The 25,844-nt window shown below is 40.2% G+C and overlaps 1 protein-coding gene and 1 non-coding gene across 2 annotated transcripts in view; both read right to left on the reverse strand.

The window, feature by feature from the left end:
* Nucleotides 1-2,649: 2,649 nt before the first annotated feature.
* Nucleotides 2,650-25,844, reverse strand: part of LOC128052437 (phospholipid-transporting ATPase ABCA1) — a 110,544-nt gene continuing 87,349 nt past the window's right edge. Inside the window, exons 31-49 of the mRNA XM_052644998.1 lie at nucleotides 25,405-25,499; nucleotides 23,950-23,982; nucleotides 22,697-22,802; nucleotides 21,648-21,722; nucleotides 21,001-21,170; nucleotides 19,281-19,458; nucleotides 17,149-17,264; nucleotides 16,914-17,058; nucleotides 15,195-15,318; nucleotides 13,392-13,521; nucleotides 13,006-13,126; nucleotides 12,158-12,220; nucleotides 11,259-11,365; nucleotides 9,033-9,174; nucleotides 8,533-8,667; nucleotides 6,764-6,867; nucleotides 6,066-6,158; nucleotides 5,167-5,410; nucleotides 2,650-4,541 (exon numbers count right to left, since the gene is read on the reverse strand). Of these exons, the coding sequence (XP_052500958.1) occupies nucleotides 4,401-4,541; nucleotides 5,167-5,410; nucleotides 6,066-6,158; nucleotides 6,764-6,867; nucleotides 8,533-8,667; nucleotides 9,033-9,174; nucleotides 11,259-11,365; nucleotides 12,158-12,220; nucleotides 13,006-13,126; nucleotides 13,392-13,521; nucleotides 15,195-15,318; nucleotides 16,914-17,058; nucleotides 17,149-17,264; nucleotides 19,281-19,458; nucleotides 21,001-21,170; nucleotides 21,648-21,722; nucleotides 22,697-22,802; nucleotides 23,950-23,982; nucleotides 25,405-25,499 (2,322 nt within the window). The 3' untranslated portion in view covers nucleotides 2,650-4,400. The remainder of the gene's footprint in view (nucleotides 4,542-5,166; nucleotides 5,411-6,065; nucleotides 6,159-6,763; nucleotides 6,868-8,532; nucleotides 8,668-9,032; nucleotides 9,175-11,258; nucleotides 11,366-12,157; nucleotides 12,221-13,005; nucleotides 13,127-13,391; nucleotides 13,522-15,194; nucleotides 15,319-16,913; nucleotides 17,059-17,148; nucleotides 17,265-19,280; nucleotides 19,459-21,000; nucleotides 21,171-21,647; nucleotides 21,723-22,696; nucleotides 22,803-23,949; nucleotides 23,983-25,404; nucleotides 25,500-25,844) is intronic.
* TRNAG-UCC (transfer RNA glycine (anticodon UCC)) lies at nucleotides 22,408-22,480 on the reverse strand. Its single transcript has one exon. It is a non-coding gene; the product is annotated as a tRNA-Gly (tRNA).

Below are 25,844 nucleotides of genomic sequence, written 5' to 3' on the forward strand. Positions count from 1 at the left end.
CAGTTCAGTTCAGTTGCTCAGTTGTGTCTGACTCTCTGTGACCCCGTGGACTGCAGCACACCAGGCTTCCCTGTCCATCAATATTTCCTGGAGTTTTCTCAAACTCATGTCCATTGAGTCAGTGATGCCATCCAACCATCTCATCCTACATTCTTCCTACACACCTTCAAATGTTGGCTCCTGTTTGTTTTGTTTACATTTGAACTTAAACGTCACTCTGCAGAAGCCTGACTCCTCTCTGTCACCACGCAGTATTTTTCACTTAGCACTTAGTGCTATTACATTTATTTGCCCACACATCCATTGTGACTATAACTTCTTCAATGAAATTCAAGTCCATTAGAGCAGGAATTCTGTCTTCTTCAACACCGTATCCCCAGAACTGTAAGAGTATCTGGTGCACGATAATGTTCAATAAATATTTGTTATGTTATTGCAGAATGAGACTGAAGTGATTTTACAAGGACAATTTTAACTGGATACCTAACTTCACCGAAAGAATCCTCTGCTAATTACTAGCAGTGTCACTCTGGACAAGTTCCTTATTCTCTGAGCCACAGTCTACTCCTATGTTAAATGGTACTACTTACCTCAGAGGGCAGGTTCCGAGGATTAAATGAAAGATCTGATAACACAGTAAAACACTTGAAAAGGGTAGCTAATCTTCTCAAGGTTTTTCGTATTCAATGTGCATATTAGCATTCCAAAGTTTCCAGAGCTTTTTTGAATCTGTAAATGTTTATATACAAAGAGGGTACACCCATGACAGTCCTTGTACTTTTGGTTGAATAAACAAAAGCTCCGTTTTGCTGCCTTTGTGTTTCCTCAGTACCAAGGAAGCAATGAAGTTTTTATTAAATGGCTTAGCTACAGAGTAATTGTGGAGATCTCTGCAGCTTCATGATCATTAAGCAGAATAAGTTTACCTAAAGCCTCTTAAACTGAACCATGAAAGTTCCAAACACCCTTTATTTTCAAGTAGTCCCCTTGATTCTCCTGTGATTAACAGGACATTTAGTCTTTTCCAAAATTCTGCTTTTGATGCAAGTATCCTCCCTTCTCCAAGCAGACACTTCTTACTTCTGTAATGACTTTATAAGCTTTAACAGTAGGTGGTGCTATGAATGCACGAAAATAAATTAGTATAGACCACAACAGAACCATCACAGGTTTATTTCGTGACTTATAACAACATAGAAATATACCTTTTTTAATACTTTCTATAAAGTTATTGACAATAAAAAATTTTTTTTCTTTTTTTTCTTTTAATGAAAATGATTTAGCTTAGAAATCTATTGTGAAACCTTTGTCTAGTTTTGCAATTCTCAGATATTCCAGTGCAAAAATAGATCCCATTAGAGACAGCATAAAGTGCTTGGAATGAAGGGTCAATGATAAAGAAAAAGCACAAAAACATGGTTTAATCCTAGGGTATAAGAAGGGAGAACAGAATTCTTAAAACTTATAGAAGTATAAACATTCTATAAAAAGGGATGCAACAATTCTGAAGAGAATTAGAACAATATTTCTGTAATACTATATTACTAGTAAATGGTAACAAGAGTAGAAATTAATATCTCAATGTCAAAGTGGTTCAATATAATATGACACACGGCTCTTTGGAAAAAAATTTTTACCTGATATATACAACCACAAGAAGAAAACAGACAAATCCCTTTAGTCAATGATTACTATACAGTGAATGCTATGCAACATTTAATAGTCACAATGCATATGCCTTCAGTACAGATATTGAAATACAGTAGTTTGAGGTTTGGTTATTGGTTTTTTAACAATGACCTATTCTGGGTATCTGTATATAGAGGGCTTTGTTATTGTGTTCTTTTGTATTTTTTCATATTCACAGTTAATAAGGCTTCAGGTGTCCAAATGAAGCAAAAGCAGAAATCTCTGAACACTTAAAAAAATTTTTTTGTTGTTAAACTCACATGGTTACATTTCCACAGGGATGATATAGAAATTTTACTTGACTGAGCAGAGAGTAGTAGAGCAAATCTCTACTATAATTGGGCTTACCCAGAAAAATTTTAAAGACTGCAATTTGAATATCTAATAACAGTACTAATGAAGTAGATGAGTAGCTGTAGATTGTTCCTAGCTTAAGATAGCCTTTAAATCTATATCGAAATGTTGCATTTTTCAAAGTAGTTCACAGTATCTTTTGATTTTTTTAAAATATGGCCTTGAAGTAGAATAATCCAAAAAAGGGAGCTGCTCATGGCTTTGATACAATACAGATTTAGGACATGATTCTGCTGAAATGGGAATCTAGCAGAAGCTTGATTTTGGAAAATACTAAACAAGGAGAAACAAACATTCTATGAATTTTATATCATTAAAGACAGCATAAAATATGAGTTTAGGCCAAGAATTATTGGGAAAATGTCTTTATTACTTGTTTATCATTTTAGAAAATATTGGCAATACTCTCTAAAGGTCATTTTCTTTCTCCAGGCAACAAGTTGCATGATAACATGCAATCAATTTTAAAAGAAAAAATGTATATTTGGAATAGATCTGAAATCTTGTACTTTTAGAATTAATATCTCATTTTTTAAAAGGAAAAGACATTAGTAATGATATTAAAAGATCACTTTAACTTCAAACAGTATTTCTCTCATAATTTTGTTGTCTCAAGACAGATAACATTCTTTTTAACAAGTGTTTACTGACTAAAAACAATTAAACTGCCTTGGAAAAGTCTGAAATAATTTTCATGTGGGGGCATTTGCTGCTTTTTTCCCATGATAGTGACTGAAGAGATAAAAAATTTGAGATTGTCAGAATGGGGTATCTGAGATTTTCAAAGCCAATATTCAAAGGTACTAAATGCCATAAGCCAAAGTTTTATGTTATTCAACAAGTTTTGAAGCTAATCTGTGACCCTATGACATAAACTTTCTTGGCTTTTGCACTGTTGCTGCTTTCAAAAAGTGGGCTGCCCAATATTCTTTCAGTGGGTTCCCACAACCACAACAAAACCTGTATTTGTAAACCAGTTATCTGATGAACATGGCACAGGAAATCTACTGAAACTTAATTTCTCCCCACGCCATCCATCCATACTCACTCAGTTATAACATACACTCAAAGAATACTTGACTAATGCGCTGATACTAAAAGTATGCTTAACGATCTTAAAGATACTTAAATATAATGTTGTCATGAGATCTTGGCCATCATACTGTTTTCAAGTCACTAGGCATTAGTCAGATAATCCATTTGCAAACATACGTGAAAAATTAAAGCTAGCGAGGAGGCAGTGTGGCCATACTCCTCTGTGCCACAGGGTTCTACAAAGAAGCCACTCTAAGTTTTTAGAAGTCACTAATAGAACTTACAATTCCAAATAACGTTAAAAGTACAAAGATTGTTCTCAGAAGACAACTCCGTCTTTTCATATTCTAGATGAATTCAAAAAGCCAGAAATAATACTATGCTTGTGTCAAACGACAAGATCTTGAGATGCACTGTACCGTGTTAGTAGACAAGCAGGACAAATGGACACAGACTTCCCTTGATTCCAAATACATCATCTCTTTCATCACATGCCATGGCCTCCCCAGCTTGCAGCCCCAACAATGTGGTTGCTGATTCTTTGCTTCTTACCTGGATCTAAGTATACTTAGAGTCCCAGAAAGATAATCTTGGAGACTCATGGTTCCAAGCAAAGGACAACAATGAAACCAAGTTTTGCTTTTGCATGTCACCATGCAGTTTCCATGTCACCATCACCAGAGCAGCTCAAAAAGGGAATCAAAGCAGGACTTTCCCCACACATGGCGCCATTTCATCACCTGGTATTTGATGATGTCAACAGACTGAGTAGCGCAGCTTTCACAAAAGTGTACAATACATACCATGGTGCTTCAGGCTTTCTGAGAAACTTGGCACTAGTAATTCTGGCACACTCATTGCCAGCAGTGGCTATGTCACCAGGAAGCCAGTCTCTTGGCATGGCACGGCGTAATAAATGAACATGTGCATGCCTTTTGATTTTGAAAAATAATCACTGGCCATGACTTGATGAATTATTGTTGCAACCCCAGTAAGAATACAAAGGAACAAAAAAAGTATGTCAAACTCATATGTCCACTGGGTTCCATACTAGAGTTTCACATGAGTATAAGGTAATAAACTAAATTCAAGTCTTTTTCACTCGAGAGCCATATGAGACATAGGCTACAAAGGCACTGCCCTTGTAATGGAATTTTGTTTTCATTGCATTGAATTGCATTGCATTGAAATAGTATCAGTACAGTATCCAGTTTACTTCTTCCCACAAAATCTTCTAGCTCTTTCCTCTGGAACACTTCACGTGGTACAGAGGAAGGTCTAGTTCCTCCCTTCTTCCAGCCACCCTATATGGACAAGATTCTTCATACATAACTTTCTTTCACTTTCTCATCCTGCAGGAAAGATGTGAGGACTGCAACATCCACTACTGTCTGGTTTTTGTGTAATGACAGGTCCTTTAAGTGGTCATCATCACTTTGGTCCTTGGCAAAGTTTACAAATACCTGTCAAAATAAAGACAGACCATTATAAACACCTCTAACTTGCTCTCTCTTTATTCAACTTGCACTTTTCCCCATGTGGAAATTAGGTCATATAGAAGAATCTGAGATTGAATAAATAGATTAACTAGAAAACTTTGTGTAGGAGGGAGAAAGGAATGACTGAAAAAGCATTAATCATTAAAAAAAGTAAAAAACTGCCCTTATATATTGCCCCTCCAAATCAACCAACCACTCAATCATCTATACTTTGACTCAAACAGACTTGATTAAAGGGAAGGGGGATGAAAACTAACATTTGCTGGATGTCTACTAAGGGCCAGGATCTCTTTTGTACCTGATGTCATTTAATTTAAACGGGATACTGTACTTGGCCTAATACCTGCCCATGGCAGATACTCAATAAATTGCAGTTTTTATGATTAGTATGACAATTTATTCTCATAATAACCCTATGAAATCAGTAGCATCATCTCCCTTTTCAGATTCAGGGAGGTTAGGTAAAAAGCATAACAGCTGACAATCAGGAGTTCATGCTCAGATAATCTATACTGTTCTAGGGCCCATAATGAAGGGGGAAGAGTCCTCACCCTGAAGAGCAAATCTACTTTTGACACTCAACGCTTACTTGGTCAAGTGTTGTCTGAGAGACAGAGTAGTCTTCTATGTGGAGTCGCTTTTTGCTCTGGGAAAGGATGCTGAAAATCCTGGCCAGGGAAGACAGTGAAGACGGAAGCTGGTACTGAAGCATGTTCCGGTGCTTCTCCTTCAGGACGCTTCCTGGAAAGGCGAGTTCAAAGAACTCCTGTACAGGCTTCAGGTCAGGGTTCGACCCTGCTATTCGTACAACTATTGTATAACCATCTCCAAACCTGAAAGCAGGAAAAACAAAATCAAATTGAAGACTCTGGGGAAACTTCTCAAAAGAATACTTAACTCTTGGGTCCTGAAAGAGGAAATAGTCCCTGTCAGACCCAGAAATCAGTTTCAGAGAAAAGGAACCAGTTGTCATATACTGAATACCTATTCTATTTGAGCTGCCTTGCCAAGTGCTTTAGACATGACTTCATTTAATCCACACTTGGACCTGTGAGATGTTACAGAGAAACTGAAACCTAGAGAGTTGGTCACTTGCTCATGATACAAAACTCAGAAGTGGTAGGGCTGGGGTGTGGACCCAACACCAGTCAAACCAACTGGTGTGTTTGACTCCAAAGTCTATGCTCCAACCTTACTGGCACATGTAAATCCTCCCATTACATCTCTATAACAAAACCAGAAAGTAGCTATTCCCAGAATACTGACTCTCAGAGAGGTTAAATAACTTGCCCAAGTGCATACAACCACTAAAAGGTAAAGAGAGAATTTGCACGCCGTTCTGTTGGACTTCAAAGTCCTCACTCTTTGCACTGTACCATTTTGTTCAGTTTATTTCCCTTTGGTTTAGAACCACCATGTATACATTCACAAAAGAATAAATACACAATTTCTCATTACGTGGGATCCCAAAGAAATTGTCTTTGTTACCTATTTTTCAGATGTTGAACACTGCCAAGACACCTGAACCGCCCATTGACCATAATTGCCATCCTGGTGCAAAGAGCTTCACATTCTTCCATACTGTGGGGACACAGAATGAGGTTTAGTCTGAGAAAGATGCTCCTGTAACCGTCAGAACATCACCATGACATCTGGCGTTTCAAAGAAACAGATTCTTAGCTTCCTAGAGTATAACTGCATCCTGCTAGAAATTTCATGAAGATGTAGGGAAAACAGTGCTCACTGCCGTGTCATTTACAATTGTGAAAAAGCTGAGAATGATCCAAGTGTCTATACAAAAGAGGAACGGTTAAGTAAATTAGGGTATATGCTAATGGAATACTATTCACTAATAGCTATAAGAAATGATGACACATCTCAATTAAACAGACTTGGAATACTGTTCTCAATATTGTTAAGTGAAAAAGAACTTGGTATATATGACAAAGCTTGCATTTTTATTTGTAAAAAACATATACACTGTGTATAGATTTGCAGAGGAAAACTCTGCAAAGATATATTGCCCAGTGATAATAATAGTTGTCTCCTGGTGATACATCAGGTGACCATAATTTTTTTTTCTTTGCCTTTCTGTGTTTTCTGTTTTTACACAGTGACCATATATACTACTTGGAAAACCTAAAAATTATACAACAACAAAGTCAAGCCAACTCTTCACTACAGACCTGTGAGAGGTAAGCACTACTGATCTCCCTTCCTTAATGATACTTAGGGCACAATTCCACAGGAAGCGCCGGGCTTTAGGGTCCATGCCTGTGGTTGGTTCATCCTGTAAACAGAATAGAATAAGTCTTATTATGTGTTGGAAAAAAATCAAAGATAGGTTTGGTCTTAAATGCAGAAGCGTTTTAGAAATAGCCTAAGGTTTAACTTACCATTCTGTTTATTTCCTGATGGATCAAAAAACAAGACCTTACATAAAAGAATATTTCATATTTGTTTATAACCAGTTCACTTTTATAACTGTCACTGAGTAGAAAACTCAAATTTAATTTTTGTGAAGTTAAATTTCTCCAAATAAACAGAAAGGAAAAGGGAAAAGTCATTTAGTTTCAATCATCTTTTCATGACTGACAAGCATATACTAAAAATTATTTTTGTCTGAAATGCTACTGAAGTCAGTTCAAAAATTGAATAAATTTCTTCTTTTTTAATTCTAGTTCACCCTGGCTTAGCCTGTTATACTCTACTTGCTGGTCTCCAGTTCCGTTCAGTTCAGTCACTAGTCGTGTCTGACTCTTTGCAACCCCATGGACTGCAGCATGCCAGGCTTCCCTGTCCATCACCAATGCCCGGAGCTTGCTCAAACTCATGCCCGTTGGCGATGCCATCCAAAGATCTTATCCTCTGTCGTCCTCTTCTCCTCCTGTCTTCAATCTTTCCCAGCATCAGGGTATTTTCTAGAGTCACTTCTTCACATCAGGCGGCCAAAGTATTGGAGTTTCAGCTTCAGCATCAGTCCTTCCAATGAATATTCAGAAATGATTTCCTTTACAATTGACTGGTTTGATCTCCTTGCAGTCCAAGGGAGTCTCAAGAGACTTCTCCAACACCACAGTTCAAAAGCATCAATTATTTGGCACTCAGTTTTGTTTATAGTCCAACTCTCATATTCATACATGACTACTGGAAAAACCATAGCTTTGACTAGATGGACCTTTGTCAGCAAGGTAATGTCTCTGCTTTTTAATATGCTGTCTAGATTAGTCATAGATTTTCTTCCATGAAGCAAAAATCTTTTAATTTCATGGCTGCAGTCACCATCTGCAGTGATTTTGGAGCCCCCCTAAAAAAAGTCTGTCAGTGTTTCCATTGTTTCCCCATCTATTTGCCATGAAGTGATGGGATCGGATGCCATGATCTTAGACTTGCTGCTTTTAGAGAAACAAATTCTAAATCTAAATCTGGATAACTTTAAAGCCTCAGTCCAAGGCTTCTTCCTGTAATAACCTCAGTGCCCTTCTCCTCTACAGAAGAAAAAGGTCAAAGGCCACTGTTGGTCTGATCTTCTGTTTTCCATTTATCCATATGTGAGGAACTATGACCCAAGGTGCTACTTAGGGATCCTGAAGCTGTAACAACATTCTCTATCTCCAGAGGATGAACACATAGATGGCATACAGAATGGTCCAAAGAAAGTTAAATCCTACGCCCAGCCTCAGTAACACTTGTTGGGATTCTCCATGCCAGAGAAACAAGGTCCCTGGAGTATCTCCCTCTCTGTAACATCCGAGGGCAAGGCAGATACGCCCCATGTGTGTTACGAAGAGGGATGGGGAGCTTCCCTCTGGTTCCTCATCGGGCTATTCCTCATCGGGTGAGGTGGGGCTTGCCATTGCCAAGCCAGTCATGCACATCCTGGACATCCAGGACTTTAGAATAGAGATGCTTTCCATTCAGGCCAGAACAGGGTTTTCCATTCAGTCACACTCACCAGAAACACCACTGGAGGCCCGCCAATCAAAGCCATGGCTGTTGAGAGCTTGCGCTTATTGCCTCCACTGTAGTTCCCAGCATATTTTTCTCCATACTTCACAAGTCCCAGTTTCCGAATCGCCCACTCGCCAACCTAAGAGTGATAAAAGAGCACCTTGACCTTTGCTGGGTTTGGTAATTTTATCATGCTTTCTTACACTTACGTGTGAGAATTCTTTCACTGAGTAGGACCAGATTCTATACGATCATGACCTGGATAGTGCCCACCGCACAGGAAGCAGCACCCCCTCTCTGCCCAGAGCGAGTCTGGTCTCCCATCCCTACCCCACCGCCGCAGCCTCCCCCTTTGAAAGTAGCTGCAAAGAGCCGGCACTTCCTGTCGCTGCACCCATAAGGAAGAACAGCCTGAAGCCGATGGCCATGTGCGAAGGTCACAGCCATAAGGCAGGCTGTCAGGATGCCAAAGAAGGCAGGCTGGCTTTCCAGTGCCCACAGTACCTTGCCTACTTCTTTCTCCGGGACTCCTCTCAAAAGGGCAAAGAACTCCACGTGTTCTCTTCCAGTCAGCAGCTCTGTGATGGCATCAAACTGAGGGCAATAGCCCATGTTCTGATGGACTTCGTGGATGTCTGATAAGATACTGCAAAGAAAAGCAAAACTGGTCAGGGTTTTATGCATTTTGGTACCCTGGTCAGACCATCTTGCCTAACATTCTATACACTGTGCTTGTGCATGACAAACAGACCAGTGAGCACACTTGCTTATAGCTTCAAGGAACAGCCTTTCTGCCCTCAGGATATCAACAATCTTAGTCACGCTATCCAGGGGCTTTAACATGAAGTGTCCATTCCTGACTTGATTCTGCGGCCCAGTCATATGCACCATGTGCTCTATTGCTTCATTTAAGCCAGAGGAGGCCCAGCAATTCGGGTGACTTCCCCCTGCTTTTTGCTGCCTATACACTGACTTGGCCACAGCATGATCCAAACCCTATAGTCCTACTAAATATTCAACACAGAAACTGCCCTGGTTTTGAAGGTTTTCATGATGAGAACCTGATGACAACAAAAAATGTAACTACAGACACAATTTTACATATACTGGTGGCGGCAGCTTTTAGGCCCCATGAAGCCAATCTAGGGTTAAGGATCCCTGGTGTAGGAGGAAGCTCAGTGTCACATCCAGTCTGACGGCTGCACTTCAGTCACCTCTGGAGAGCCATGGGTTCAGCCTGTCAGCAGTGTTCATTCCTCTCTGCACATCAATTAGTAGGCCCAGGTCCAATGTTTTCCAGAACTGAAGTTGGACCCTCACAGACCCTTCGCCTAGACCTCACAACTACACTGCTCATACCAGTATTCAGAATCAGGCAATGTGATGAACCTTAGTCTGGACCAGTTATTGCTACTACTGCTATATACCCCAGGAGCCTGGTACTAGAAACAAACCTGGGGAACCATGTATGTAGCCTCAGGCCTGCTATTCTAAAAATTCCGTTCTCTTAAACCGCCTTTACACTGTTACTAAAACAAATGTAAGATGCAGAGAAAAGTCATGAGTACATTAAGTTCCTTGATGTTTTCAATTTTATTGGCTAGTAGCCCTTTGTCCAAATTGTGAGTCATCCCCCATTTGTACATTATGAAATAAATTTAGTAGGCCACAACTAGTATTATTAAAATGGCATGGCAGAGAGTGGAGTAAGAAATATTGAATGCACTATAAGCAGTAAGAGTAGGTAGTATTTTACAAAATTATTTAAGCTATATGCCTGTTTACATGTTTTTGTGCATTTACTTGACTGAGAGGTAAGATGTATTTGCTATTATGGGACATGATCAAAAAGTTTGAAAGCCATTTGTACCATTTCTCCATATAAAAAGCCCAGAGAAGTTCCACATATTTAGAATGCTCAAGGGTTTCACTTTCAAAGTTGCCTAGCAGGGCTGTACTGTAGGCATACTGTACGCCTTAAGATCAGGCTGCTCAGTGATCTCTGCATTTTCAAATACTAGCCCAGTGGTGACATCCATTGTTGGCATAACCTTTAGAGGGCAATTTCACAGGTATATAACCTTGTATCTTGATGAAACAATCAAAATGAATACAAGGACATATTTCATGAAAAACAGAAACAAATATCCAACAATTAAGGAACTAGTGAAATAAATGTCCAACAATAAGGAAATAGTGAAATAAACTACAGGTACGTGTACACAGAGGCATTTTATGCAGCAATGTAAAATTCTACATCTTAGAATATGTAACCCAAGTCATTAGCAACAAAAAACTAATTTAAAAATCTAGATCTAATATAATCTCAATATAATCCAATATAATCTCATACATAAATATAATATATATATAAAAAATAGAGATTTGGGTTGATGGGAATGTTGTAAAATTGTATTGTGATAATGGTTGTACAACTCTGCATATTGCCTGAAGGTCACTGAATTGTACTCTTAAAACAAGCAAACTGTAAGGTACATAACTTATACCTGAATAAATCTGTTAAAAAAAATAAAGTGAAACTAAAAGGTAGTGTAAATAGTCATTATCTGTAGGTACTGGGATTATGGATTTTTATTTTCTTCTTTACAGTTTACTATATTTCAACATTTTTAGAAACTATACAGTGCTGTTATATCAAAATCACAACATATTCATTTAAATAAAGTTTAAAAAAAGTCTTTGTGGCAAAATACAGACTTGTTTTCTCACCTATTTTTGTTAAGGAAAGCATCTCCTCTGGTAACAGTGGTATCTCCTGTTAACATCTTGAAAGTTGATGATTTCCCAGCTCCATTAACACCCAGAAGTCCAAAGCACTGAAAATGATTGGGAAAATGATTGGGTCAGTAATATTAGCAAACTATTAAAAATCTGAATATAAAAGATTAATAAATAGTCACCTCAGCTTCATTTTTATGTAACATGATCCTAAAATGTCACTCTTAATGAAGAGTAAAATATTTTCTAGGTTTTCAGAAGTCATATGGATGTTTAATCATACATTTTATAATGGAACCATTTTAAATGTGGATGTATTTGTAAATATTCTTTGAGTTGTTGGGTTAAAGCCAAAGTTAACGAGTGAAAAACAGTGATAAAAGCCAACAAATCAAATTTTACCATCGAATCTAGCTAAAGGGTATATAAGAATACAAACATAAATAAAGAGAAAATCTTTTTAAAAATCTATTTGAATTTCATTATCATCTTGAATGGATCACAAAATCACTTTCTAGATGAACATACTTTTCTTAAATTGTCTGAGATTATCCAAAATTGTTGATACACAGGGCCACTAGTTTTGATATATGCACGCATGTGTGCTTAGTCACTTCAGTCGTGTGGGACTCTGACACCCCATGGACATGGCCCGCCAGGCTCCTCTGTCCATGGGATTCTCCAGGCAAGAATTCTGGAGTGGGTTGTCATTTCCTTCTCCATTTGATATATGGGGCCCTCAAACTTTCAATGACTGACTGCTACACATAGATATAAATGGAGTAGCCTTTTTAAATCACTTTTAACTTCTTACAGACATTGTTGTTTGACTGGAGTAGAGACAGTCTGAATTAATAGGAGCAAACACAATATGGATAGAGCGCCTTTACCTCACCAGGAGGAATGCCAACGCAGATCCTGTCAACAGCAGGTTTCCTCTTTCTTCTGTATACCTGAAACCAGCAAAATGTAAAAAGTCATGAGCTGCAGTGACTCACGGCTCCCCCAGGCAACTGTGGAAGAGGGAATTATGACCTAAACACACCACGAGATTCGACTCATTGATAAGACTAAGTCAGATACTTAATGTGCCAAAGCCTTAGTCTGTCTCTGTGGCAACTGGCTTTTGAATGACTCTGATGCTCAAAATATAAATGAATTTCTTTGTATTTTTTAATCGAATATCAGACTTTAAAAAAATATATTTGTCATTAACATCTACATAATTTTTATTTAATATAAAGACACTGCAGATATTTTAAAAATTAAATTCTACGGGATAAAAATTTGTTATCAAAACATTTCAAATATTGAACATATTACAAAAAACTGAATTATTGTTGTTCTGGCACCTAGAAGGGGCCAAAATAGATCCTCCTCTTAATCAATGGGTATTTATCAGCTTTTTTTGAAATTCAAAATCAATCATTTATTCTCCCAACTTCAGCTTTGACTCAATATACAATATTAGATGTTTTAATAACTAACACGTAAATATAAACATGAAAATCAAACATACTCAAGAATGAGAGTTCACTTTAAAATTATTCTCGGTAGGATTTAATTAGAGAAGTCTCCATGGTGTATTTTAAGTAAAATTAAATTGACAGAAACTTGGTATAAATGCACCTTTCAGGAAGCATGCTCCTTTTATTAAGTGAGTCAGCAAAATGCTAGTTTCTAACATATAAAGCTGAAAAAATTGAAGGCAAGTTGTAGCCTGTCTTCACTGTCTCACCTTAGTCAACTCCTTGATTTCCAAGATGTCATTCTGTCCTCCACCATCAAGAATTCTCTGTCTTTCCCTCCTCACATCTTCATCCTCATCATTCAGAGGAGGAAGCTTTGCCTTTACAGGTCTTGGGGGAAGAAAATTAAGAAGAAAAAAAAAAATCAACCTTTCAAGTTATGTTCTAAGTCCAAGACCCAGTTTCTACATCAGTCCTATAAAATCCACACTCCAGCATTGTCAGTACTGTTGGACAGGGGATGCCCACATTGGGAGAATCAGTTTGATTATCCGCTTTGCGTTCAAGTCAACCCAGCCACCATTGAGTGTTTCGCTGTGCTCCATCTGCTGTGACCCTAAACCAAGTGCTCAGTGAGTTCTGCAAGAAAGCTCACCTGGGCCTGATGAAGAATCGGTACTGGATCAGCACAGTGATGAGGAAGAACACCACTCCTTCCACAGCCATGGCAAAGAGATTTCGTCCCACTAAGTCCCAAGACAGTGGTGAGACAAAGCGGTTCTCCCCTGGACACAGTGCAGAGATCAAATCAGAATGGAGGCACGAGAGACCAAAGCCCTTCCTCAAATTCAGGCTCAAATTTACCTATGTTTTGAACCCAGGTCTCCCACGTTGCAAGTGGATTCTTTACGAGATGAGCCACAAGGGATGCCCAAGAATACTGGAGTGGGTAGCCTATCCCTTCTCCAGTGGCTCTTCCCAACTCAGGAATTGAACCAGCGTCTCCTGTATTGCAGACAGGTTCTTTACCAACTGAGCTCCTATGGAAGCCCATTTCTACAAATACCAATGGTTATCACCCATTTTAGGGATCTGGTCACAGCACTAATGGTAGAGAAACCGCCTGCGAATGCAGGAGATGTAAGAGACACGGGTTCAATCCCTGGGTCAGGAAGATCCCCTGAAGAAGGGCATGGCAACCCACTCCAGTATTCTTGCCTGGAGGATCCCATGGACAGAGGAGCCTTGTGGGCTATAGTCCATAGGCGTGCAAAGAGTTGGACACGACTGAAGCCACTTGGTACATCACCCGTGATAAGGACGAAAAAATAAAGGAGTCACCAGTTTCCAAGTCTGACTTAAGGTAAGGTTTTAGGGAAGCATACTGCAATGCAGTATCAATCAGAATTTCAGAGTCAACATGTATTAGATCTGTAACTTCATCTAAGAAACCTAATGCTTCCTTTTGAATGAGATGTGCCAAAAATTCTTTGTGAAAAGGCAAGCAATCCAGGGTAATTTTTAGGGTCAGTATTTTAACAAATTATTAGCTTCACTAAGGAAGATTAGAAAGCACATTAAAAGATGCTCCTTTCAGTAGCGTATAATGTAATCTAGGGATTTCCCTGGTGGCTCAGATGGTAAAGAATCACCTGTAATACAGAAGACCTGGATTTGCCTCTGGGTTGGGAAGATCCCCTGGAGGAGCACATGGCAACCTACTCCAGTATTCTTGCCTGGAGAATCCCCATGGACAGAGGAGCCTGGTGGGCTACTGTCCATGGGGTCACAAAGAGTCAGACAGGACTGAGCGACTAAGCACAGCACAATATAATCTAGTAACTCAATTCACCTCATTTTATATAAATATTCCTTAAATTCCTTATATATCTCCTTTGTACCTCCAAGCTTAAAAAAATAGTCCCTCTTCTATGCCCATTAAATAACATGGCCCATCTAACTATATGAGCAAGTCGATAAAGAATAGTAATGTGGGCACAGGAGAGATTTTTTAAAGGCTCTAAAGGCAGAAAGAGCTGCAGTAAATTATCTTTTTATAGACTGTATAAAAGGTAATATAGGACCCCACCTGCAGGTCCATGATCTTCCTAATAGAGCCAAAGTTTGCATCTTTCCTTTCGATTCTCTGGCCTGTACCTAATTCTTAGAGCTGTGATTTGATTTTTCCAATGACTTTAACAAACGCCACCAGTGGTACCAGGCACTGGGTCCAAGCTAAAACCAGTATTTTTCCCTACCTCCAAAACCATGTTCTCACCTTTCAGACAAATGGCTGTGTCAGACAAGCCACAGCCAACTGTGCTGATATGAGCCCTATCAGCGGAGGGAAGTCCTAGGCCCAGTCACCAGCCTTTTTCCAAAATAAAGGCCAAAGTATCAAGACCCATACAAACTCCCATCCCTATTAAAACATCCTGTAGCCACTGCTGTCACTCACCAAACCTTTCCAAGGCATCAGCCATTGCCTGGTTTTTCACCATGTCAATGAGCCCCCGTCCCAGGCAAAAATGTGGGAAGATCAAGAACACTGACTTCAGGATATCATTGATGTTATTCAGCTTCTAAAAAAAAATAAGAGACAGACTGTATGTCTTTTATGACGCAGGCTAAAAACTGACCAAGGTCTAAAATATGAGAGTGAAGAAAAAGTTTGATTCCTTGAGGTCAAACTGAATCTTTGATTCAGATACCAATAAACAGCAGCAGCCATAGCTAATGATATATAATGTAGCAAAAGTTTTGCTCTTTAGAAAATTTGGAATAATGCTATGAATATGGGAGGAAAATGAGCAAAGTTTAGAAATATGATTGCATTTAATGAAAAGCAAATCCAACACAAAACATTTGCTTAGCATTTTAAAAGCAAATTGCTCATGTTTAGGTCAATATATTTCAGTTTCAGGATTTTGTTGGAATTCAAATAATTCTTCTCAAATACATCAATCTAGCAATGGCCAAATACCTAGCAACTAAGTAAGCTGCTAAGTGCTGGATGCACTGGGCTAGGGAAGAGGAGAGCTAAAGATGATTAAGAAACAGTCTCTACTCTGAAGAAAAGAAATATGGAAACAGGAAATTACTACATAATTGGATGTGTTGTCCTGGAGGCATGAACTGTGTGAGCTTTGGAAGCACAGAGAAGAGAGAGTACCTGCTATACGGCAGGTAAGCAAAACTTCAGGCTGAAGCTTAGTTTTCACAGAATTGGGTGGTAGCTCACATTGCTGGTGAAGAGCTCCAACAACAGAGTGGCCACACTGCCACTGCCACTGAGGAAGAGGCTCACACTGGTGAGGACCATGCGGGCTGGGCTGGGGGTCCTCAAACAGGCCTGTGGGCCTGCGGAGGGTTTAAGGAACCCTTCAGCCGAAGCCTACCATGTTGGGAAAGGGTGTGGTGGGGACTGTCCAGGAAGGATTATACACCTCTGAAAGGCCTTGTGGGTTAAGTTAAGGTGTCTGGACAAAAGCAATGACAACAGGAATGGACAGGAAACCTTGTTTGAGAGATCTGTAATTGAGGGAACTGGCAAGGTCACCAACTGAATGTGGGAGAAATAAGCAAAAGCAAAGCAGATAAATAGCTCTAATACTGCCAGCTGAGGTGACTGGGGGGATTGTAATGCCATCCAGTGTGACAGGAATGGCAAGAGAAATACTGGGTTCTGAGGGGAAGATGACTGGGATGTGACCAGTCTAGGGTATCTTTCAGTTAATCTAAACGGAGCCACCCACTGGGCAAGTGAGACTGTGGGGCGAGAGTTCAATGGAAGAGTCAGGGCTTAAGGCACAGATCTGAGAGAGAACAATGTGAGACACTGAGAGGTGGGGGTAAAAGCTTCCAGAATGAACAGCATCACCCAGAGACAGTTCCTACAGTGGAAAACAAGATGGCAGAGGACCGAATACTGGAGAAAGCAACACTTGGACAGAAAGGAGTATAAAAGGACTTGTCGAAAGAAACAGAAAGATTTGATCAGAGACACATAAGGAAAAGGAGAAGCAAGAGATGCTATGCAAACCCAGGAAAGACAGACTGCAAAAGTTCAGACTGGTCCATGGGGTCAACGCCACAGGCAAGCAGAATACAATCATGACAGACACTATCCCCTGGCTCCAGATATGGTCATCCCAGCATCTCTTTCCACAGAACTCACATTGTTGGTGAAGAGCTCCAGCACAAACGTGGCCACACTGCCATTGATGCCGATGAAGAGGTTCACGCTGGTGAGGACCACGTAGGCTGTGCTGGGGATCTTGAACACGAAGGAGGCTGGGTACATGAGAGGTGTGATGGACCACCTGGTGAGGCACAAAGACACATGTCCACTGCGTGTCCTCCACCTTCTCTCTGACAGTGGATTCCATCTGCCCCATCCAGAGGTGCCTTACCCATACAGCAAAAGTAGAAGAGCGAGCACAGGCAGGTTGGTAGAGGACACGTAGGACTTCTGCTGGAAGCAGATGAAGATGATAATGACCAGCGTGGCAGGGACCACATAGTTGCACTAAAAGTGAAACAAGGAAACCAAGGTCACCCCTAAGTCAAAGACACAACACATCTCAAGTCTTCACCATCACTGGACAAGAAAGGGCAGATAAACATATTGAAGAATAACTGTGAGTTAATGAAGCCACAAAAACTATTAATCAAAATACTGGACAGCACATTTTCACAAGCCTTTTACCCCTGGCTGATTTTATAAACTGCATGTCCTTTCTGTCTTTCCAACAGATAAGCCAAGGTGTCACGCTCAGTAAACTTATTGAAGGATGGATTCCCAGTCAGAGTAATTTCAATTTCACAGGCAGCAAGTAAGCTGCCATTACTCTTCCCGAAGATGACTGTGTCTGTTTCATCATTAATGCTATATTACAGTCTGCCCAAGTTCAAGCTCTCTTGTAATCTATTTATGAGGTAAGCACTTATAACATCAATGTCAGGACAGTTTCATCACACCAAGACTAATTTTAAAGTCTGTCCTGACAGTGTCTCAAGCATTAAAATGCAGAAATAAAGTCTTGACCACAAGACAATTACAGGAATTCGCAGCTGGCAGAGCAAAGCACAGGCAGGGAGGTAGCAGTGGGCTTGCCAGCTGTTAGAAGAATTTGTAGCTTCAGACTGCAGGGCTCTGTGCCTCAGTCACATCCTACCCAACTGTGTTTTTCAACAACTTAGATGAAGACATGCTTACAGCAAATTTCAGAGGTTCTACAGCAGGGAGAGATGGATAATATACAGGAAGATAATAGTGTTCCTGAGTCAGGGACTTGATCTTTCATCTCTGAATCTGTGATGCCTGGCAGAGTTAGATACACAGTGAGCAGTCAGTATGTAAGTGCTTACTCAATAAAGCAATCATTCGATTAAGACAAAAAACAAAACAAATGGACATCCCATAAAATTTAGTTTAACAGGAAAAAAGTTTTATATGTGCTTTAAAAAACCTTTATGTTTATAAATAAAGCTATATATAAAGGTTGAAAAGAGTCAACTGCATTAGTAAACAGTGAAAAAGACCCCATTTAACAATACCTATGAAGCAGAGGTTTCAGTTCCCTACAAGTTGCCAATAAGACCACACTACTTCAAAACTGCAGTACCCTTGGGCTGAGGAAGAGGAGTATGGGATAAAGATCAATTGCCTCTAGACCCATAACCATTTGGATGTCAATCTGATTATAAGGCTAATTCTAGGCTTTGTTCTTCAAAGAGCACATTAACAATATGGAGTGTGGGCCACAGAGAGGCAATCAGGTCAGAACAGTGACAAGTCTGAGAGGCTTGCTATAACCAACACAGACATCATCATCATCACTCACACTTCTACAGGGCTTCAGAGATTACAAAGTGTGTTCTCATATACCATCTTATCTGGGGAAGATTTAGGATAAATGATAGGTGTCTTCAAATATTTGAGGGTATATCCAATGGGAGAAGAATTAAATTTTCTGTGTGGCCTACAATTAATGGAACTCATAGGGAGATACATTTCAACTCTGCTTTATAAAAATAATTTGAACTTCAGAATTCTTTGACACCCTCCATATTGGCTCAAACAGAAGCATTATATTACAGCTGACATGAAAACAGATTTGCAAGGGATGGATAAGCTTCCAGTAAAACAAAAGATGTTTTCAAATGGCAGGTTGAGTTCCTGGTAAGACAAAGAATATCCTGACTCTGGAGGTTAAAAATCTATCAGACAAGTTAGAGGCACTGACTTAGAGTTCCGACTGAGTGTTCCACCTCAGTTCTTTAAAAGGTTGTCACTTAGGCAATGAGGTGGTGGTGGTATCAGTTGCAGTCCCTTTGGACTGATTTTCTCTGGTGTAACATCAGTTGTGTGCTGAAGGTCGTGTTTGGTGACATGAAAGTGTACAACTGTGCCTGCCTTATCCTCTTTCATTCATCTTTGATTAGCTGGAACATTTCCTGGTGAAGGCCAGAAGCCCTTCCATCCGTCCAGTCTAGAGCCCTGATGGAGGTTTATGGAGCAGCAGCAGGCGGGTGGTCTTACCATGTCCCAGACAAAATTGGAGAGCCAGTATATGACAGGCTTCACTCCGCTGATGAACTGCAGGTGCTTCGCTTTGCTGACGCGCTCCTGGATCAGGAACACGACAAAGCTGGCCGGGACGAAGGACATCGCGAAGATGACACAGATGGACACAAGGACGTCCACAGATGTGGTCATCCTGAAAAAGACAGTGCAGCTGAGGGCACAATCAGAGCATGCAGACACACATGCGCGTGCACACATGCACATACACACACGCACACATGAATGTCTGAAGCATACACACACACACATGCACACACACACACACGCACACACACATGAATGTCTGAAGTATACACAGATACACACACACACGAATGTCTGAAGCATACACACACACACGCACACACACACATGAATGTCTGAAGTATACAGATATACACACACACGAATGTCTGAAGCATACACACACACACACGCACACACACATGAATGTCTGAAGTATACACAGATACACACACACACGAATGTCTGAAGCATACACACACACACACACACATGAATGTCTGAAGCATACCCCAGGGAAAAAGATCTGTTCACCACATATATTTCATTCAGGGTTAAAGATGATTATTTTCAATCAAAAAAAAAATCTTAATAATTCAAATGCAAAACTGCTTCTACTGAGGTCAAAGAGAGTCCACGGCCAAAACAAAACTATTAAAGGAAGTCTAAGAGTGGCCTAATAGCATTCACTTTGTTCTACTAGTCTTGATCTTTTATGAGCAACAAGCTGTAAATTTTCACACATAAGGGAGTAGTGTAGCTTGAAAACTAAATAAAGCAGAAATATTAGTGTGAAACTATTCAAACAACAATTTCTGGCTGTAAATGAATTTGACAACAAAAGAGCATGGCATATCAATCTAACATAAAAATTCCATCAGATCCTTATTATAAGAAAAATAGCCTTATAAGCCCATTAAATGGGATATAATATATATTATTTCTTTATATAAATTTCATATAAGCTTGGTATAAAGATCCTAGTGACATACACTGATATTCCATACAAGTGAAGCAGAAACTATAACTGTGCCATACTCCATAAACAAGAAAGGAACCTAACATGTATTGAATATCAACCTTGCACTGAAGGCCAGACTTGTCCATTTACATGAAATGCCTCACTTAATACCATGTATCTAGAAAGTTTAAAAAACCAGATTTAAACCCAGATCTCTATGATTTCAAAGGCTATACACTCTGAACTAGATAATACTGGCTTTAACACCATACACACATACACACACACACATGCTGTCTCTCTCTCCCTCTCCAGGAATTAATAAACACACAAGCTGATAAAAGTGTGTTTCACTAAGTTTAAAAATAGTTGTTTTGAAACAAATGAAATTGATTTTTAAATTAAACATTGTGTTAAGAGTGAGTTAAAATATTTTAGAATCATATTAACAATTTAACTTACTTTAAATGAATTCATTAAATGTAATAATGGCTTTAATTATTACAGAAGCATCTATCTTGTGTAGTTTAATCTCTGCCCAGCCAATTCATAAACTGATCATTTTTTGTCCAGAGTCTGGACCAACCCAGACATACATAACATACCTCCGTCCCCAGCTGTTATTCTACAACCAGCTTCATACTTCTTTCCCCTGCACCACAATTCCCCCAACACCCTCCCCTCTCCCAAATCAGACACAGTGACACTTACAGAGCCACTTCTGAGAGCTGCTGCTTGGTGAGGTTCAGCGGGTGATTGAAAGCAGTAATCCCATACTGGCTGGGGTTCGCTCCCTTCTGCAGATTGGCCCGGAGAATGGCATTGTTGATGACATTCAAGAAAGAGCTGATGGCGTGCCAGCCCTTGTTGTTGAACCACACCTGAAATAAAACATACCAGGTACAAAGTACTGCTCCTAACCCCTGTTCCCAAAGTTTGGTGCACACACACAAAACATGCACATGAACTCCAGAAATTTCAGTCACACCTAAAGATAAAACATGATCAGAGAACATGGTAAAGAGGTAACAAGGGCCAGGGTGTGCCCAGCACTGACCGTGAGGTCAGGCAATATGCTGACTTTCTTTAATGTATTTAATCTTCACCAAAGCTTTGAGGTAGACATGGTTATTGCCTCCATTTTACAGATTAGGAAACTGAGGCTTAAACAGGTTAAGTATCTCAGTCATGTTCATAATGGTTCCTCTGGTGTGACTAGCAGAAAAGCAAGTTCTTTTTATAGCCTCACCAATAAAGTTACTAGACTTTTCTGTCGTGAATCAACATTATTATGAGCTGACACTTCGGGGCAATACAGGAATTATTGTTCATCAAGCCACTGGAACAAAGGGCTTTACCTTGACGTTATTTTTCGTGTCCAGTCCTGTCATGAACCGTCCCAAGCTGCTAAGAAATCGGTCTGCAGAACTGTCCTGTGAACAACAAAAAGCTGCCTCAGCTGGGATGGTTCACAGGGGAGGAGCAACAGGAAGTCTGGAGTCTGTGGACAATGGCACAACCTTGTGAAGGGAAACACAGCTACTGCCTCATTCACTGAAATGCAACTTGAACCCTCTAAATAATAAATGGCTCCTGAAAAATAAGTGACTGGAAATCTAAAGCCCTGATGTTGCCACGAGTCATAGGTCTTAAAGGAACCAGAGGGAAACCCTGTCAGTCTGTATCTGGTGGTCCCAAGAGGCAGATGTCAGTCTGTATCTGGTGGTAAGGGCTCTTTACCACGTTCCCTTGACATCGCCCCCAGCTACATTTAACATGTAGATGCATCAGATATGGGGTCTGGGCCTCAAGGGAGAGATTCTAGGACAATCCCTGCTGTCTGTGACCCTGGAATTCATATCATCAGACCCCCAATTCCAACTTAGAAATGGGAAACCTGGGATACAGATAAAGAAAGTGAATGTTTATCAGGTCCTAAAACTAGCTGCCGGTTTAAAGAAAGTGATTCATTTCCTGTTTAACCAATGATTGTTTTAGAAAAGTATGTTTGATGCCCAGTTCACTGGCTATACTTAAGTTATTCTGAGAGATCTAAACTCTCTGAACTTGCTTTTTCTTCTCAAGCATCTTTGTTTGTTTGGCTGTATTGGGTCTTACTTCCCTGATCAGGGATTGAACCCAGGCACCCTGCATTGGAAGTGCAGAGTCTTAACCACTGGACCACCAGGGAAGTCCCTGAACTTGTTTCTGACCTGCACTTTCAAACAGTAAGTACACTCTGAGTGACTCAGTCTTGGCTGACCCATGATCTCTAAGTGCTCAGTGATGGCTTTGTACTTGAAAATCTTAAACAGTAAGCTACCAGGTAATCAGATCTACTTGTCAACTACGCCCATGTACCAGCAACTCATTTTCTGTCCGACATGTCTTAGGATGGGTACTGTACCTTGACCACCTTCAAGTGTTTCTTCATTTGCTTGATGGCATCATTAACTTCTTCACTCGGAGGAAGTGACTGAGAATTACTGGCACCCAGGGAAAATCCACCGTACCTAAAAGAATAGCCTGACATTACGACACAGGCAGCGTGGGGCCCATTGTCACTCAGCAGCAGACACTGCCTAAGGATGTAATGTTCAATTAGAGGAACTGTATGTTCAAAGTAAGACCAGAATAGGACTCAGAGAAAGTTTCACCTTGGTCTCCTCTAATGGATCCTGGCAATCTCTTAACTCTTATAGCTTCTGCCCAAGTGAGAGGGACCTGGGTCTCATTATACACAGAATGAGACATCTGAGATGTTGAGGAAAGAATGCTCATTCATCTCACAGATGCTCCTCCCACCCCTGGTAGCTCAGGCCTGAACATGGGTCTCAAGGCAAGCAGATGGGGAGTCAGGATGAGCAGGGAAGACATTGGCCAGAGAGGCCAGGGAGGGTTTATAGATGGGTTATGGCCCTTTCATAGCAGGAGAACCACAGAAGGTTCTGCATCCACTCTACTCAGTTATTCAGTAGGTCCTGGCTCTTGGGAAAAAAGGCAAAGAAGAAAGGTGGGAGATAGGGTCAAAAAACAAAGTTCTGAGGCAGCCATGTAAGGCATCTCATTTCTCATGAGTAATAATAGGCTTCAAGGATGTTTCCTTCGTTTTTTTCCCCAGTGTCATCTGCTTCTTCAAAACTCAGAGGGATACGGGCAGGGGTGGTGGTGGAGGGTGGAGAGGAGAAAGCCTGACTGCAGCAGAGGAAAAAATGATTCTTACCCTCCTGATGGAATTCTGGTCTTATTTCCTAACAGAAACATTGTTATTTTTAAAAACTCAGAAGGATAAATGAGTTGAAATGCAATGAACATAGATGGTTTTGAAGCCTCCTATTTCATCTAAGACCTTCTTGGTTATTACAAAGACCTGAAAAATTGTTCTTGGGCCCCTAGGTCTCCTAGGAATCTGATGATAATTTTAATTGGCATAGGTTTTTCCCTCACATCATGCTTCCTGTCAAATCCCTAGAGACCCACAAGGAGATCAATATGCAAAAATTCCAAAGGCCTCTGAAGTGGCAGCTGGGCACTGAGCCAAGGGCAAAACCATCCCTAAACCAACAGCTTCCCAGGGTCCAAAAAACTGCATTAAAATCATCCTCATGAGCTTTAGGAGTCAAGGAAAACAAAAAGAAAAGCACAGAGGAGTCAACTTACCTAAACTCATTGACCCAGATCTTGTTCTTTAAGCTGTAGTGAGGGCCAAAGACAAAGAAACCAGAAATCAGTCCAGAGAAACATTGATGCTTTTCCTGATCATACAAAAGTTAGAAATATCTACCTGGGGATACAACAAAGGGACAGAAATGACTCTACAATCAAGCTGGTGTTGTAGGGTTTTGCCAATGAAAAGAAGCCCTAATCAGCATGTCTTTTCTTCTCCTCATATTAAAACATTATTATTTTATGAAGGTCATGCCTTGTATTAAAACAATTAAAAAACCAACAAAGATGTGATCAAACTACAAACTTTTTAAATTCAAAGATAATAGTTCAATTATGGCTAACATATGGAGAGATTATGCTTCTTTCTTGGAAACTAACAGTAACTGCCATTCAAGCATACCCTTGTCATTAAAAGTCACTAAAACTCCCAACTTAGGGGACCAAATATAACAAAGCTGATGGGAAGGAAGCTAGAACAAACATTTTCTGGGCATCAGCTAAGTACAGCAGTCCCCTCCTTAATTGGAGGGGACACACTCCAACACCCCCCAACTGGATGCCTAAAACTCCAGATAATACCAACCCCTACGTATACTATTTTTTCCTATCACCTGTCATTTTCTTTGAAGGTCAATAGGGCCACTATCACGTAAAATAAAAGTTACTTGGGAATAAGTTCTGTAATACTGTGGTAGTCCATCTGATCACCAAAAGGGCCAGGGCAAGGAGCATTTATGGTGTGTGGATATGCTGGACAGTGGGATGATTCCCATCCCAGGAGGGACACAGTGGGGTGATTCCCATCACACCACTCAGAGAAGCATACCATTTAAAACTTATGTATTGTTTGTTACTGGAATTTTCCATTTAGTATTTTCTGACCACAGCTGATGATGGGTAACTGAAACTGAGGAAAGCAAAATTGCAAATACTGGGGGAGCTAATGCATTCAGGACTATGCAGTGATGCCCCAGGAAGCTACATGGCTCTTCTAAGCCTCCACAGAGAAGTCCTGAGAACTCAGCGCTCTCTGGATAATGCCACGTATTTATCACTCATTCCATCCATGAGAGGTACTTTACATGTATCATTTCATTTAATCCTTACAACAAACTACTGAGAGCAACATTATTATCACATTATATACAGCCTAAGGCTTTAGAAGGATAACTGGTTGCCATGGTCAAACAGCTAATAAGTGGCAGAATTAGAATTTAAATCCAGATTTATCTTCATTCTGGAGCCAGGCAACCTCAGTCTTCAACCTGAATATTCATAATACTTCCCATTACCTTTTCTAATCTGAAAGAATATCCTAAACTTCAAAAGGACAACATCAAGCCAAACTGTGATGTTTCCCACCACTATTCAATCTCCTATTTTTTAGGACTTTAGTTCCTCTAATCAGTAACAGCTAAGCAGGGGCCCAGGATTATAAATGATGACCTTTTGGCTATGATCTGCACGTATGTCTTCACCAGATAATCCGAAATGTTTCTTCCCGTGAGGTTCTGAAGGATGTCGGCAGTATTCTGTTTTTTCTGTCATCAGAAAAACCAAGCACATGTGTCTTTATGGGCCATAATTGGAACAGAAAACAAATCAAGAACAAAAATGACACATGTTCCTCGAACACGTACCATGGTGTGAGCAGACCCCTGCCCACAGGGCCTGGACACTGTCATCAGCCAATCACCAAGGCCTGGTCTATTCTGCCCTTTATGCCAAGTTAAGGTGATTCCCAGCAAATTACTCTGAACAGCTAAGCAATAGACCATGAAGTATCATTCTTCACAGTTACAAAAGATTTCTAGGGAGCAGCACCACTGACTATGCCTAGTGAATTTTCTTCATTGGAGTTACACTGATGACGAGATGAAGTGCTA

This window comes from Budorcas taxicolor, chromosome 8 (genome assembly GCF_023091745.1).
Source record: "Budorcas taxicolor isolate Tak-1 chromosome 8, Takin1.1, whole genome shotgun sequence".
NCBI lineage: Eukaryota > Metazoa > Chordata > Mammalia > Artiodactyla > Bovidae > Budorcas > Budorcas taxicolor.